The sequence below is a fragment of the Serinus canaria genome, chromosome 10 (assembly GCF_022539315.1).
Source record: "Serinus canaria isolate serCan28SL12 chromosome 10, serCan2020, whole genome shotgun sequence".
Taxonomy (NCBI): Eukaryota; Metazoa; Chordata; class Aves; order Passeriformes; family Fringillidae; genus Serinus; species Serinus canaria.
The window spans coordinates 6,827,371-6,844,797 of NC_066324.1; the positions used below are offsets into that span (position 1 = coordinate 6,827,371).

At 41.3% G+C, this 17,427-nt stretch overlaps 1 protein-coding gene across 8 annotated transcripts in view; it reads left to right on the forward strand.

Moving 5' to 3' along the window:
* Positions 1-17,427, forward strand: part of AKAP13 (A-kinase anchoring protein 13) — a 208,409-nt gene that overhangs the window by 65,289 nt on the left and 125,693 nt on the right. For all 8 annotated transcript variants that reach the window (XM_050978263.1, XM_050978265.1, XM_050978266.1 and 5 more), the window contains exon 5: positions 9,654-9,801. In XM_050978263.1, the coding sequence (XP_050834220.1) occupies positions 9,654-9,801 (148 nt within the window). The remainder of the gene's footprint in view (positions 1-9,653; positions 9,802-17,427) is intronic.

Consider the following 17,427-nt stretch of genomic DNA (forward strand, 5'->3'; position numbering starts at 1 on the left):
GTTGATTTCATGAAGCCAAAATTTCACATAGCCTCCCAAATCCCCTGCACTCTTCCCATAGCTTCCAATGGCTGTGTTGATGTGGTCTCCCTGCAAGTGCTCGTCCTCTGCCTGGCTCAGTAAAGCAATTCCATATTGGGCTAAGTGGAAAATAAAATAATTGTGAATCACTGTAGCTTGGTGCTGTGCAGTGCCATCAAGTGGCAGTTCTGTCGCAAGACACATTTTCAGGGCTGCCTGTGTTTGTATTGATGTTTCAAAGTGTTTCTTTTAAACATTACAAAACTTTCATCTGTCTGCAGTTGGGTTTGAGGAGGGTTGCTTCATGAGTAAGGTAATGATTATATGGTTTCTGTTCTCTAATGGCAAAAATGTCACTTTAAAAAGTGCCTCAGTCATTGCAGTAGCTCTAAGTACTGTAGCTGTGAAAAATTTAAAGACTGGCGAGGATATTTTGCAGCTGGCAGGAAAATGAATGCTCTGGAACACACTGGCCTCTCTGTCTCTGAAGGTTTTGCTGTACTGTAGAGGAGGCTGAAGTACCAGGAAAAAGCCATTCTTCAGCTCTCTTCTGCTTTTGGATCTTAATGTTCAAACCTGATTTTTTTTTTCTTTTGGTTTTCTTTAAGACACCCCAAGGCTATTTGTGAAAATACTCCAGTGGTAGAAGATTGCTTCTAATAATATGTCATCATATGTACTTTATCTTCCAGGAATTGTGACTCTCTCCATCCTTCTGGTGCCAAGAGAGTAGCTGGATTTCTCTTAGTCACTGCACACATTTAGACTGCCTGCTATTGCTCCTAAGCACTGCAATTTTGTTGTTATTGCTAGATGGACAATTAGTAGGAAATACTATCAATCACTCAAGCAGCTGGTTATAAAATTACCTGGTTTGGTTCTCATAAATGTAATGAAGAACAGAAGAGGCTTTAGGATGAGGCCAGAGCAAGACATTCACATCAATTCGGGTGTGTTTTTCTAGGAACTGATTGAAGTAGTTTCCAGAATTTCAGAAAAAAAGCCTTAAAAACCAGTACTTGTAGAAACTGGATGGTACTGGAGGGGACATTCTGCTACAAAGAAGTTTCACCTTCTTTTGTCCTGTCTTGTGTTCATTGTGACATTACATGGAGACATGCATAATTTAAAGGTTAACCCAAATTTGTTACTGCTTTTGTGTACATCTACACCTCCTTCTCTATATCAGAGCTGTACAGGGCTGGTGGTGGAAGGGGCTTGGAGTTACTGTCACTACTTGCTTATTCAGGCCAGAAAGTGTACAATTCTTTAAGTGGGTAGCCTGGCTAACACTAAACTGCCTCAATAAATGAAAATTAAACTGATATTTTCTTTACTATACTGCCAAATCCACTAAAACAATAAAGTCCCCACTGCAGTTTTTCCCTGGGTGTTCACATTTAGTACAAAAGGGTGATAGCACTTTTCTTATCCTTTCTGTTTTTCTCCTTAAGTTTGATTTTGCTGCTAATTTTACTGTTAATTTTACCATGTTTTTTGTGCATGCCAGAAATTATTAGAAATGACCTTGGCTGTTTGGTTTTGTGAGGCTGGCTGTGTGCAGCCCAGGCTGGCACTGAGCTGATGCACTCTGCATGCTCGGAGTGCTGCAGAGCACGTGGAGCCCTGTGCTAAGGCAGTGGTACAGCTAAATCAGCTATGAACAGCCCAATCTAATAACCTGCCTGGCTCTGGCCAGCAGAGTGGCATGTCAGGAAGATCTCTGCATGAACATAAATCATGTGTCTCTTTCAGCACTAACGAGATCCTGTTACTTTGATGGATTTCTGCTGGCAGTCTGTAGAGATCCCCTTTGAGCTGCATGGATTAATATGTGTGTAATGGTTATAATAGCATCTTGACACTCAATAAAGACTCATCTTGGAGAGGATTGATTTGGAGGCTGACAGAGACATGCTCTGTCAAAGGATGTGGGCTGCTAATAATGGATTTCTTGAAGCATACCCATTTCCACAGGAGTTTGTGCTGCTCACACTGGTTCAGAGGAGAAAATCCACACCTTGCTCTCTTCAAACCTTTTATCTCTTTGCCAACAAATCCTGCTTCAGGATTAGACACCTGGACTGGCTTGGGCTGTGGCTGAGGCTGTGAGGTGGTGTTAATAAATCAGCCCTAACAATGTTGGCTCTGCAGACAAGCAAGTTGAGGGTGTCCATGCTGTGTTTTTTAGCCCAGGTTGCACTCAGGGTGGATCCATGAGAGCCAGCTTGGGCCTGGAGGCAACAGCTCAGGGCTGTTTAGTCCTTGTTTTCCCACAAATTCTTTTTTGCCCTAAGAGTCTTGAATAAATGGTCTTTTGACTCTGTACTTGTGTCAACATTTTATCCATCAACGTGCTAAGCCAATCTTATTTTTGGACCAAATTCTTTTTCACCTTTGAGGAATGAGAGTGGTGGAGAGTAGAAAGTTATTTTGTCTCTATGTCTGTTTCAAGTCATGGCTTTGTGGCTAGTATTGGAAGAGGAGATCACTTGGCTCAGTGCAGTGTTAATGAAATATGGAAGGTATCACCTTGATTTGCTCTGTGGGCTGGCAGAAAAATGTATGTCATCATTCTGCTCTTTTGGTGGCCTGTGGGCAAGACAGAATGGTCTATAACTGTGTTTTAGAAAGAATTAGAGAGTGTTTTGCAAAATCTGTCTTTCTCATCACAGAGGTGCTCAGTATCTGTGCTGTTAACCTGAAAAAAACGAAATCACATAAAACACAGTTCACTGGTAGAAATAACAGCACTGCTGTTAATTTCCTTTAAAAAGGAAATAAGGTTAGGTCTGGAGGTCGATTTTTTAAAAAAAATATTTATGTTATTTAAACCACTGGAGTAATTCTTGTTGTCTTCTTTTGTGTGGGTGTTTTTTTTTTTTATTAGGGAAACTTCTCTGCTTCATGCTTTAAGATCAAGGAGCTTGAAGTCATTGACTATGAAAAAAAGACACAATCTGCCCCAAAACTTGGCAGCTTGCCATTCTATTTATTTCTGGAGTCTTTCCCTGAAGGTTTTATCTGCAGGAGGTTGCAACACTCCACCCCAATGACATCCATTTTTCTCCCTGCTCCTGACCCAGGTCACTGCCTTTATCATGGGGGATATCTCCAGGTGAGGGGGGTTTTCTAGAGCTGCTCATGTTCAGACACATTTCACAGCCCTTCCTTTGTTCCTGGGGCCTGGAGTTCTGCAGAATGAACTGTGTTTGATGTGATTTTTTTTTTTTCCCTCTAAGTGTTCCTCTGAGTCAATCCATAGTGGTGAAATTGAGGATGTCTGTAATAATTGCTGTTATCTTGCTGTAACAGATACCTCTGACCTCTTCCCATGGTCCCCTCTTTTTCTATCCATGTGCTGGGAGCTTGCTCCACTGACAAGCTCAGAAAGGGAAGGGGACTCAGCTGGGTGTTTTGGAGGTAGGACCCATCCCCAGATTGTGCCCCTCAATTGTGAGCTGTTCATCTGTTAACCTGGGAATAGTAGCCTGCAAGACTTTGGTGGATGTAGGTTATTTTTTTGACATGGAAGAAGAGCATCCTGTGGTTTTTGGAGCCAGTAGTGATAGTGCTGTGTCACAGCTGACTGGCTGGAACACTTGCTCAGACCTAGAAAAACTGGGACCTAAGCCTTTCTCAATCCAAGGGTTATTCCAGGAGATGAGAGCACTGTCATGTTTTCTCTAAAAATAGTTGCCCAAACCCCCATTTCCTTTTGCAGTCAGGAGCCTGTGTGGCTGCACATGGTTTTGTTCTGCATGGGGATGTCCATGTGTCCTTTCCAGATGTCATTCCCCGAGGGTTTAAGCACAAGTTTGCATCAACCCAAAGTAACCTTAGATGAGAGGGATCTTCCAGGGTACTCAGCTGAGATATGGGAACTGTCTGGGAGCAAAAGTTTAGCTGCTGGTCTTGTTGTGTACTGGCAGAGCTAGATGGTAATGGATTGTCAAGCATCTAAACAATTAGATTGTACTTTTTTCCTTATTTGATGATTTCTGCTACATTTTGTAAAGGTGCCTTGCAGTTCCCTTTTCCATGCTCCAGCTGCTTTCAGACTCCTCTGCAGTTCTCAGTTTGAGGTGGAATTGTCTCAGCTTTCCCTTTGATTTTGTCTAGCTTAATTATTGTCAGTGTTGTACCCTTTCTGAAGAAAAGGTCCTGTGATTGAAAAGCCAGCTGTTCCTTTAAAAGCCATTTGTATGAAAAGTACTCAGTGTGTTTGGACCATGATTTCCCATTTCATTGATGGGGAAACTCAAAGCACAGGGATATGAAAGGACTTGCCTCCTGCTGGAATTCCAGCCTGATCCTGGGTACTCTGTGTCAAGCAGTAGCTGGGGTAACAGCAAGTTCAACTCCATCTAAAAATGAATAAATAAAGGTACCAGTGAGCCTGAACTGCAGGAGGAGGAGGAAGAAACCACAGCTGTGCTGTACTGGGTATGGTGAAGCTTTCCTGGGAGCTGTTTAGGGCTTCCCAAAGGGGAAGAAGCAAAAATGCAATAAAGCAGTGACTCAACCAGGGCCTGATTCATGTTATGAGTAGCAGAAACAAAACAGAACTTGATACAATGGCAGGTTACATTTACTCATCTAATCCAGCCTCTTTCATAAAGCATCATAATCCCAAAATCTACAACTTTTAGAAGGAAATACCTAGGGAGAAAAGCTTTCTTTCCTTCATGTGAATCTCCAACCCATCTAACCCATGGACTTCCCATTCAGTAGGTTTGTGCCACAGTTTGCTGCCAGTGGTCAGCAGCAATTTTTGCATTTTGCTTTTCTGGGTAGAATAGATTAATGATTACTGGTTGTTGGTGTTTTCTCATGAAAAGAAGATTGTTAAAGTAACAATAGAGTGCTGCAGTAGTGCCATCTAATGCACACTTAATTTTCAGAAGTATTTTTACATTCTGTGTATGGAGATCAGTGGGTGGTTAGTGGCTTAAGTAAGGTTCTTTAAAATTCCCAGTATGAGCCATCGGGGGGGAAAAACAGCTTAGAAATGAAATGGTTCAGCTACAAAAGTACAGCTCGCCTTTTGGGGGTTTTTTTGGGTTTTTTTTTTGGTCTATGTGGTGGGGGTTTTTTTGTGGTTTTTGTTTGTTTGTTTTTTTTGTTTAGGGTTTTTCTGTTTGGTTTTTTTTTTTTTGTTTGGTTTTTGTTGTTGTTTTTATTTTTAGAAATGTTAAAATTTGTTATTCAGCATGTTAAGAATATTTTTTCCCTTTTTCAGTCCATTGTTGAGAAGTGTACCTGTTTCTGGTAGAGCTGATATCCCTTGGGGAATCTTCCCTACTGCAAACTAAACTCATGGTTTTCATCTTGAAGCCTGGAGTTCTGCATTTGCCAGAACTGTTTTCATGGTCCCAAATGATGACCAATTCCCCCAAACCAGACAGATTTCCAGAGCTTGAAGTGGAAAAGAAAGATGTCTTTATATGCTTACAACAATTATTTCTTTTTGGGAGATAGATAGTATTTTTGAGGTGATAACATAATTGATCTTAATTCTTTTGAGCTTAAAGGTTTTGTTCACTTTATTGTCACTTCCAAATATTGCTGATGTCATTTATTTAAAAAAAAGCCTTTGAAGGTAAATAGTCCATTGTAACAGGCTGACTTAAAATTATTTGTACTTTGCCTACACACCATCCACAACTGCTGCAAGAACTACCACCTAAAAAGGTTGAGTTGTGCTAATGCCAGCAAATCATGCTGACTAACAGTTGCTTTGTCTAGATAGTTTTGGGGTTTAGTTCTAATGACAACATTTTACCTTTTTAGAGATAATTGTATTTTTGCTGCGAAAACTTCAGAGAAAACTCTAAAATCCCTTTCTGTGTTCTTTTCTAGTTTAAAGCTCAAAGTCAGGCTTGACTTTTCCAGTGCACCTGTCCCATGGTGAGACAGACCTGCTTTCTCCCTGTGGTTTGGAAAAGGGAATATGTGTAGAGGAAAGAGCCCCATCCACCTTCTTTACATCCCATTACATCTGAGACTAGGGATTTTTGAAATCCAAACGAGGGACAGGGTGGCCTCTTTCATGAATGGACCATGATGGAATGTTTTCATTTCCAATGGGCTTTAAGCCAAGTAAATATTAGTCGATCCAAACTAGTTTTGAAATTAAATTATTCTTATTTGTTGGAGCATTCCAGAGAATGGCTTTGATCTGTCTGTACTTTCACCAAAGGGATATTGGCAGGCTGGACTCCCATTTCTAGCCATTTGGGATGAAAGAAGGGTTATAATAACCACCTTGTGTGGCAGTGATCCTGAACAGATGACATTTTTTGGACAATATTAAATGAATAAAGGTAAACATCAATTAAAATGTTTTTGGAGGCTGAATGCAATAGGGCTGTTGGAAAGTCTTCTATGTGGGTTGGAGGAATTTGGCTGCATTTGTAACTGATTTTCTTTAAGTCCAAAAATCTTGGAAAGAGAGGGGTTTGTTCTGTGCATTATTTCCTTTCCAAATAAATACATTGTTTGAATAACTTAAAAATCAAATTAAAATTGGCAATGAACAATGAAATTGTCAGTAACTGGGAGGTAGAGAGGTGTGTTGAAGAAGGAGGATTTTTTGCTTCTGGGATCACATCAGCAGAGTGACCTGTACCAGGCTCAGTGATTGCAGGGAAACTGAAGCACACAGTAATTAAATGGCACATTATCAGTCTTACCAAAGGTATTTGGAGACAAATTAAAAATTAAAGTAAAAAATCCAATAAATAAGATGCTCAGTTTTCCACAGTCTTGGCTGAAGGATCCTCCAGAAAGGGTGGGAGCAGGGTGGCGGAGACCCTCCCACCGTGAAGTGCTGCTTAGACACAGCTGAAGAACCTTTTAAATTGATACCAGCTGATGATAATTTGTGCTCTCCCTAGACTTAAACAATAACTGAAATGAACTGAATTAAAATCTAAGGAGTGGAACAAGTGGTTGGAGAGATCTGCTAGAGGTCACTGGTCTGACCACCTTCCACCTTCAAAATTGGGTCAGGTATCTAAAGAAGTTCAGCTCTATGTTTAAGTTTCAGTTTAGATTTCAGGTTATGTGGAACCTCTGGGGTTGAGGTTTCTTACATGTATTTACCAGGTTTTCTGTGAATAACTAAATGTACAAATTGTCGTTTGCAATATACAATTGTCATTTGTCACTGATGCAAATAAAATTGCTTTTCCTAGAAATGTGAGTAGTTTGCATGGATAGACAGGTGCCTTCTCACAAAAAATCGATGTCAATTTGCTTTGATTTCAGAAAAATTAGACTAGCTGTACTTGACTTCTGAGTTAAATAAAAGAAAAATCTCTTTTGACAGATACTGTGTTAAACATTCAGTGCTGTTGGTGCATGTTCTGAAGTGTCACCTGCATTTTAAATCTGTTTAAGTACTTTATATGTTCATGCCTTAAGGGAGAAATGGTTTGAACAAAGGCACATATTAAAAAAACAAAGCACAAAGGGTTTGTAGGTTAAAACTCAAGCTTTTGGGTTTTTTTGAACATTAGCTCAAATCTGGATCCATTTGCTTGAAATGGAATATTTAGTTTTCAACTCAGCATGTGAACTGGTCATGCTTGAATTTAAAGCTTGATTTATTTCTTTTTGCACCTGTTTTTATTTTAACACTGACTCTATACAAGATAGACTTTTGCTACATGGTTCCTTCCTCCCCAGCTGGAAGTGTGGTCTGATATTATTGCATGAGACCTTCCTAAAATTTACATTTGTAACTTGACAACCTCTGAAAATACAAAATACACTTGGTGCTCCATTAGGTTGTTTGGGTTTTTTTTTAATTTATGGTTTTCTTTCCTGTGTCACAGCACTGACCCACATATTTGGTTTTAAGACCAGTGGCTGGTTGTGAACTTGCCCCGCAAAATCTTGTTTGTATAAAACAAGGTTCAGTCCTGCCCCTGGCAAGAGGTGCTAGAGGGGCTGGATCAGGGAAGAGCTGGACATAAACTTGGAGGAGGAAACGTGAAAGGAGCTGAGGGAGAGGAGAGGGAGACGTGAGGCAGAGCGTGGGAAGCGATGCTAAGGCAGGACGGATGGACAGGAGGGCCTGGAAGTCTGGGAATTGTCTACAACAGTTGGATCTGACAAAGAGAAAGAATGAAACCTCTTAAGGGGGAGCTTTTAAAGGAAATGACATGTGTATTCTCTTGAATATGCAAATCAGGATTACATAATCTGCAATAACAATAATAATAATAAAATCTTTTCCAGATTTGCAGCTGTAACCATATGCTCACTGGGGTGGTGGCAGAGAGCTGGCAGCCACAGCTGCTCTGTAAAACTGGAGCACCCACCTGGTTCTGATCTCGACAGACAAGGGACAGAAGGTCACATCACAGACTGTTGTTCTCAGTACCTTGTAGTTTATATAATTTTTTAAGGCTAATAAACAAAGCATGGGGGGACCCCAGAGGCATTTAAAAGATGTGTAGATGTGGCACTTGGGGATGTGGTTTAGTGATGGCTTGATAGTGCTGGGTTAACAGTTGGACCTGATGCTCTTGGAGGTCTTTTCCTACCTAAATGAGTCTTGAGATTTTTTCATCAAATGAAAATGCTTCACTTAGTTCTGCAGTAACTGTCTGCCATCCTCTTTTGCTTTTCCTTCCTTATGGAATTCTGAAACTGGTTCACATTGCCCCTGTTCTTTCCCATGCAGATGTAGGAATTTTAGGTGTATTTACTGTACCCTTTGCTGGGTTAACTTTGATAACCGTGTGTACCCTTTATAAATATAATTTTCCCTGAAAGCAAAGATGAGCTAAATGATAAAATATGCTGAGATACTGAACTAAATCCTTCATAATACTAATCAGGAGAGTTTAACCAACAGATCATGAGAGGATTTTTCTCAAGGCTTGAAGAACTGCTGTATTTGCTAACACACAGATCTTTTCCCCAAGGCATGAGCTTCTATGATGAGTGAGAAGAGCCACCATTGTCTGTGCCATCACAGTTAGTGTTTCTTTGTAAGGAAGGTGTGAAAAAATCTCAGTTGATATGAAAATTTGGTACGTTTGTGTATTTATGGATTGTGGATGAGAGATGTGTTCAGTGATCAGGTTGGATCTATGGTTGCAGTGCTAGCTTAGACAGGGGAAATGTGAGTGCTCAAGTAAGAATTGGGGCATTTTTTCAAATTTCTGAGGGCAGAGGCAATTTTTGCCACTATCTCATTTGTTATGTGTGTCTATATTCTGAGATATATTATTTATGTATATATTCTGTTATATATGCATATATATATGTGTGTGTGTGTGTGTGTGTGTGTGTGTGTGTGTACAAAAACCCCTGTGTGGGGTGTGCACATCTTTGTCAGACTTGGTGTAATTTCACCATATTAAGTTGTTATTTTGACAACACTCTGGAGATTTCTACATATCTCTTCCTAGAGCTGCATTCAACGTGTTTCCTTGATGTTGGCTGGCTTTGATACTGAGGTTGACTTGCATATCTGAAAATTGGGATGGGCACTGAGTCCTATGAAAGGAGTGTATGAATGGAGAGTGTGAATCTTGTAGGAAGAGTAATTTCATTTTTGATGATGCAGTTCTTGGTTATGTAAACTTAATCTTGTTTCTTGTCCTTTTTCCTAGGGTGACTCTGTTATTACAGTGCAACTGACTGAGGAAGATAAAGTTGAAGATGATGTAGTTTTTTATTTGGTCTTCACTGGATCAACTGTCCAACACTGCACAAGCACGAGAAAAATTAATCCTGGGAGTCTGGAGACAATTTCTCCTGGTAAACAATTGCCTTTCTTTGCATATCAGTGTATCAGTCTGTGAAATTTGGTTACTACAAGTGAACTGGAATGTAATGCTGTTTGCTTGGATGTCTTTTTCCTCATTTACACATTGACAAGGAATAGAACACATGGTTTGGATGACTGCTTTTGCCTTTTAAAAACCTCTTAGTTGATTTCATTAGAATTATATGACTTTGAGATTGCAGTTATTTAATATGTAAGTATGAGATGCTATTTTTGAAAACTCACAGTTACACATGCACATAGTAAAACGCTTTTAAATGCAGCAAAGATGGTGGAAGATACATTTGTGAAATTACAGATGCTATTGCCTAAATGGGATAGCCCAGTGAGTCTTAGCTGCACTCATCATCTGCTTGGCTCACTGAGGTTTATTGCTGTCTTCCTGGTGAAATACACCCCTTTCCCCTAAATTCTGGAGCTCTTGCAGTACAGGTGATGTGCTGCTCAGCGCCATCTCTCCGTGGCTGGTTCAGATGAGTTGGGTTTCCACATGAAAGCCCACCTCTGTTTTTATCCTTTGTGCCACCAACAAAACAAAACCAATCAGCATTTCCCTTTGGTGACTTCAGGACCGTGGGAATGAGCGTGTTCCAGGCTGCAGTCCTCACCATTAACCTTTCATTCTGACTTGTTGCTATGCAGCACACTGCTACCAGTGTGAGAAAAACGCCTGACATTTTCACTACACACAGTGGAACTCAGGCCATCAAGAGTTTTTCTTGGGTTTGTCTTTTCATCTACCTCCTAAGTATTGTTTTGTGAGAGATGCACGTGGAGTAAAATTTGGAGTTGTTTTCTCTTGGGAATGAGTAGCTAAATGTTGGCCACTCAGTTTTTTTCATTTCCTCCCCTCTTTTTGTGCTGTTCATGTTGTTCAGTTGGCTTGGGAAGAGAAGCCTTTTTATGGCTACTGATGACTGGAGCCCCGTGCAATCAATTAGATTAGTGCTTGTTTTCTCCCAGAAGAGCAAGAGGGGGTGACTCCTTCCCTGCTTTTGTGTGGTGGGCGTGGGGCTCTGCCAGCCCTGCTCAAAATGACTTCACTTCTCCCTCGGGGCCGTGGCTGCTGTGCCAGGAAAGGAACTGAAAAGCTTCAGTGTTCCCTCCAGCCCATGTGGGAGCCAGCCTGCTGGATGGGATTTCCGGGCAGGAGCAACTCTTTCCCATCACTTCTGCCCTTGCAGCAGTGCTGGATGTGCCCAAGGAGGTGGCTGCCAGGTGGGACCAGAGTGATGCTCTGGGCACTGTCTGTCCTGCCTGCCAGAGATAACTGAGTCACTGGGAGGGCTCCCTGCAGCTCCTTTTGGTGCTGGTAGTGGGAAATCTGACACCGTTCATGATTCAAAAGGAAAAGAGGGAATTTCTCTCAATTGTTCCTTTAGCAATAATGGATTGTTTTGTTGGTGGTTTTTTTTGTTTTTTTTTACCCAGTATAGTCATGATCTTGTGGAGTGTGAAGTTGGACTGGGATGGATGCTGTCCCAAAATACAGCTTGTCTGAGACAGAGCTTTAGGGGACCTTTCAAAGGGAGTCTCATTCCTGCACTGTCCTGGGCTGTGGTGCAAGGAAGAGGTGGCATCTCAGATGTAAAATAGCCATGTGGATAACACTCTCATCTGTGCTCATACCTCATTTTGGTGAGACTGCCTAAGAAAAAAAAAACACTTCAGTGATGAAGAGGTTGTTGGGGAAAGGCAAAGCAAGAAATGGGAAAAGCCTATTTTTTATTCATCCCCTCTGCTGACACCCATGCATTTGTTCAACATTGTTTCAGCAGTGATTACAGTGATTTCAGTGGAAGGATGACTTATTTCAGTGCAGCTCTTCCTCCTCCTCCTTCCTTGATGCACAGTGAATCTGTAATCATGTGTTTACACTCTGTATGTTCCACAGTTGCCTTGGCAATGGCTGTGGTGACTCAGAGCGTTATTTGACCTCGGAGGGATTAGCTATGAACAAAACACAGTGTGTGTGAGACCAGCCCTTGTTCAAACACCCAGCCCTGGGCACTTAGCAAGTGTTCTGCAAGGAAACTCCTGCAAACAGCTTTTAGCTAAAATCTCACCTTTTGCTTCCAGCTCTGAGCATCTTTCATTTGTTTCTGTGATGCAAGGAGTGTTGCACATCCCTGCAAGCACAGCAGCTCCTGGGGGACAGCTCAGGTGCACTGAGGAAGGGCTGGTTCACTCAGGAGCCTCTCTACCTTCCTTGAACCTCCTCTGCATCCCTTCTGAACTCCAAGGTTCTCCCTTCATTCTTGCCTCAAGTCCTCAAAATTTCATGTGGTCCTCAGGAGACTTCAGATTAAGTCCATCAGTGGCTGGGATGAAAGGGTGATGTAGTTCTCTTCAAGCTGACGTAAAAACAAGCCCACATTTGTAATTTTTTTCTTGAGTTTTTCAGTGGGTTTCTTGATGTACAGGAGTGTAAGTGAAAGACAGACAAATTATTTCATTACATTTGCTGTCAAAATTAATCAGAATGTTTTAGAAAAGCTTTCAAATAAAATCACATTTGAAAAGAAATCTTAACAACATAAAGTTGTTTAAGGTGAAAAATTAGAGAAAATGGAATGGAAATATAAGCTGTCAAAATACCCCATAAATTTTCATTGTATGTGAAAATTCTCTATATCCTGAAAGACTTTACCTAAATAAAATCTTATCACTGCAGAATTAAATGACTGCTGCATCTTATATAATTATCTAGAGCAATCTGCTTCTTTCCTATGCTTTTTTTATCATCAGCCTTAAACACTGAATATATATATATAGTCCATACTACTGTTCAAATGTGAGCTTTTATTTCTGTACAGTGTAAAAGAAAGGATCTCTGATTATAATTTTATGGTAGCAGCTCTATTTTACCTGAAGATGTAGATAAATACAGATTAATCACTTCTTCAAATTACAGAATACTTACTTGTATTTATGCTTTTGCTCTGAAGAATGGGATAGATTATTTATCCTGCCCTGCTGATGGCTTTTTTAATTTAAGGACGATAATTTCCCCTTGTAAAAAACAGATTCTCATCTGAGCTGATCAGTCAAAATTAGCTACTGAGATTCAAGAATTAGCCAGGAGATTATGTTTTGTGTGCTTTCAGTACCTCTTTTGCCAGCCCCAGGACACACCAGGTTACATCATCCAAGCAAGCTTTTGTTTGTCTCAGTGAAAAGCTACCAAAACCTCATTTAACTGTTGGCTTTACTGTCACTATTTCAGTTCTTCTATTTCTAGTTAATCTGGTTGAAATTCTCCCTAATGGAAACAGTTTTCCTCAGTACCAGAGGCACAGTGTAGCACAATTTCAAGCATTGGTGTATCAGACACAGCATTAAGGTGGCAGGTGGAGGTGTAATGGCACTGGCACTGCTCCAGTGGGGATCTCAGTGCAAAATCTTGGTCTCTGGAGTTTGGCTGTTAAGAAAGCATCAAAAGTCTGAGCAGGGGAGGAAGTAGAGATGTGATGCCATCTCTGCTGCTGTGGTTAACTGTTGTTGGCTGCTGAGTTTGTACTGTTGGGGATGGATATGTCCTCTTAGGTCACAGATGCTTGTCCTCCTGGTGTTGGTCATTAACTGAGCTTTTGAGCAAGTCCTTATTCCTACAGCAGCTGAGATTGCCATAATCTCAGTGCATTTTTTTTCTTCCCACCATCTCTGCAGGGTGGGGAGGGTAACTGAGGCCAAGCAGATTGCATGTGGTACTGAAGGAAATCTGTGCAAAGCAGGGAAGTGAAAGATTCATTGCAAGACAGCAGCCTCATCTCTTGTCTCTCTGCTAGAGCAGTTTTTTTCCCCACTGGGAAAAAACCCAACCCAATAATAAAAATCCTCAAATCACAATCTGGCAAACAAACCAGCAGAAGAAGGAATGACCTCATCACTGTCCACACAAGTCAAAAGTCCCAACCACAGCTCGCTGTGGCCAGCGGAGGCCTCCGAGCATCGGGAAACTCTTGGGGAGATCTGGGGAATTTTCTTGCAGGAGCTGATATGCTGGGAGCTCCACTATTTGTGTGGTGCATTTATTGCAGAAGTTTGCATGCCATCACCATAGCAGCTGAATGGTTGGACATGTATTGTGCTTTGCATTTAACAACTGGTGGTCTGGAAAGTGTGGGAGACACAGGGGAAATTTGCAATGAAATTTTGAACAGGGAGAGACAGTCCAGAAATCCAGAGCTGCAGCAGCTCCTGATCAAATAAGTGAAGGGGAAGAAACACCCTGTCTGTGAGCCAGGTCACCAAAACAAGAAGTAAATTTTGTGAGATATAATTGCCTTGGTGAGTACTGTTGCAATATGTATCACTCCGAGCTCTGATAACATAAAAATCGCTTTTCTTGTTTTTGTTGAACTCAAAGATGAAGGATTCTTGTGTGGGTTTCAAAGGGGAGGAGAATCAAAACTCAAGTAGAAAAAGGGTCTGAGAGACTGTCTGTCTGCTGGTAGCTGCCTGCCAGCAGTTTCCACAGGGCTGACACATTCCCGTTGACTCACTCTCTGCTTTTTCTCCATCCTTAAGCTAATGCAGAGAAGCAGCTTCAGTCTTTAACTTGTTCTTAATTCCATAGCTCTCAGAGTTGCTGGTTTTTGGTTTTTTTTTCTCCTTACTTTCTTTCTGCTAGTTAAAAGGATAGACAAAAATTAATTTCACCTAGCTTGGAAATACCTTCATTTCAAACTTTTCTTTTACTGTGAAATCCTTTACATATGGTGGTGCTTTATTCATTTCTACCACAGATTGTGTTTTCCCCTAAGAAACAACTCTTCATAGAAAAAGCTGTATTTCATGAATTACAATCTTTGTACTGGTAGACCAGAAGGGTAAACAAGTTGCATAACAAATGGCAACTTGGCAATACCAGTTGTGGATTTGAAAATACTCTTAATTATGAAACAAAAAACCCCTTAAAATAGACTAAAACAGCATAGCCAAGAAGACTTTTTGCAGTTCATTCTCTTCGGTGTATTTAATTGCTTGAGGCAGTGTAATTAAAAGGAAGTGATGCCAGTACTGGATGACATCAGTCACAGGAAAAAGTGATTGAATCTGTGCTGAAATTATTTAAGATGTAATGTGTGGGATCTTGCATTTCTCGAGGATTTTAGGGCATCTGCAGTGTGTAAAGGCCTTTAAAAAAATCTTTACCCACTCTTCAATCTCTCTTTCACCTTTCCAGTGAAAGGTTTGAAAGGAAAAGCAGAGGCTCCTGTCCAATGCTGATGCTGTGCCTGTGTATTTCATAAGGTTTCCTGTGTTGCAAGAGTGAATTCAGTAACTGTGTACATTTCACAAATGCACTTCAAAGATGGGCTCTGATTTTCAGAACCAGAACTCAGGATTTCTGAAGCAGAAAAGAAGCACTTTTTGGATGGTCTCAGGAGATCCCTTGGCTTCCTTTTCCATAAGCCATCAGATGCCAACATCTCTTGAATGCATCTCAGATGCAAATCTGAGATCCTTCATGAGGTTCGCAACATTTGTTCTCTGGTTTTACTGTCCTTAAATCTCTCTGTGAGACCTCTTTCAACCCAGGTCCACCGTGGTGACTTGGAGGATGCAATTAGTCTTTAGTCACCTACCAAGCAAACCCAAACATGTCCTTCCAGCAGGGCTTTAAATAGCTGCCCAGCTTGGGGGCCCATTGTTTGATAGCTCCAATGTGAATTCTGAAAATAGGAGGTTTGGACAGGATTTCCACTTTTGGAGGAGGAGGAAATGAAATCATCTTTTGATGAAGCTCTGTTTAGGGGTGTTTTGTCTCCATGTAGGCCTTGTTAAACAAGAAGTCAGAAGAGTTGTGCTGCTGCCCTTTTAACTGCACCCCAGATCACAGACACAGGTAGCAATGAGATGGACAGGTCTAAGCTGTACATTAATTTATCTGCTGGTGACTTGCAGCTGAGAAATCTCCTCCTGTTCTCATGCTCATTGATCTGCATCAGCACCATGAAGAGGAAGCAGTGCTGTCATGCTGATACATCTCATCTCTTCAGGGATAAGAACAGACCAGAGCACCATGTCTTCATTTGCATTCTCATCTTTTCCCCAGAGCAAGCTTCATTAAGTGTCCCCATTCATTCCCAGTAAAGAATTCTTCAGTTCAAGAGCCGTTGTCTCATTTAAAATTATTTTTAAAGTGTGGTTTGATGTATAGATGAGGAATTCACTTCATTCAGCAGAATTAGTTGCTGTACCCATCCCTGCATATATTGAAATAGTTTTTTAATTTCTATATTTTTCCTGCAATATGTTGGAATGTCTCAAAACAGCTCCAAGTCAAGAGTTGTTTCTAAGCTAGATTTGAAGTAACTGAGGAGTAAAAGGAGAAATGGGATAAAATACAATGCAATGTTGCTGGAGTTAAGGATGGATTATTTGACTTCTATCACAGCGTACAAATGATCACATTTGATACTGTGGCAAAAAAATATGGGTGAAGAAAGGAAGTGTAGCCATGCAGTCCGAGATGGCAGCTAGAGAGAAACAGGTAAGTTTGTGAGGAGAGTTAAAACTTGAATAAGGATACTGCTGGATGGTACAAGCATGACAGAAATTGAATGAAAAATTCATCACTTTTATTGCTGTTTGGCCAAAGGCCCTGATTTCTGGAGAAGACTGAAGGCAGTCAGAAGGGTTGCTGGGCAGTATTGGGAACCTGATGGCGCTGTAAAGCATGGAGATTTCTCATCCCTTCTCTGAGGTGCTCTTATCTGTGTGATTTATTCAGTTATATGTGTTTTCAGCCTATGCAAATGCAAATCTTTGTCAATAGGCTCATTGCTCTTCCTGACTGTTGTGGTTTAACCCCAACCAGCAACTAAGCCCCACACAGCTCTTGTGCCATGGGGAAGAGAATTGGAAGAGCAAAAGTGAGAAAACTTCAGAGTTGCTAAAGCCAGGTTAATAGATAAAGCAAAAGCCATGCAAACAAAGCAAAACAAGGGATTAGGTCACTACTTTCCATGGGCATGCAGGTGTTCAGCCATCCTCAGGGCAGCAGGGCTCCATCACATGTGGAGATTTCCTCCCTCTTTCCCCAGCTCTATACACTGACACCATATAGTCTGGGATACCCCTTGGATCACTTGGGGTCGGCTGTCCTGGTTGTGTCCCCTCCTAACTCCTTGTGCCCCAGTCCTCCTCTCTGGGGGGGTGGGTGACAAGAAAAGGCCTTCCAAAAGGATCTGTGGAAGCAATGCTCAGCAAGAAGGATAATATGCCTGGATGATCAAAACTGTTTCCAGCACAAATCCAAAGCAGCCCCACACTAGCTACTGCAAAGAAAATAACCTATTCCACCAGAACACCAAAACCAGTCCACTGACACACCAAGAGTTTTTTCTTTTTCCCCTTTCAATGCCAGACATTTTTCTGTTTCACATCTAGGCAGGTGTATGAGGGGGTTACAGCAGTCCATAGTGGATGGACAGAAGTGATGGAGCCACCCTGATGGCTGATAAGTGCATAACTTGGTGCTTAACCCATACTAGGAGAAAGCCCTGCTGTCTGCCAGAGGGAACAGGAAGGTGAGGCACAGGAGCAATACTGGCTGCTCTGGCACTGCCTGGAGCTGTGTGTGATTGTGA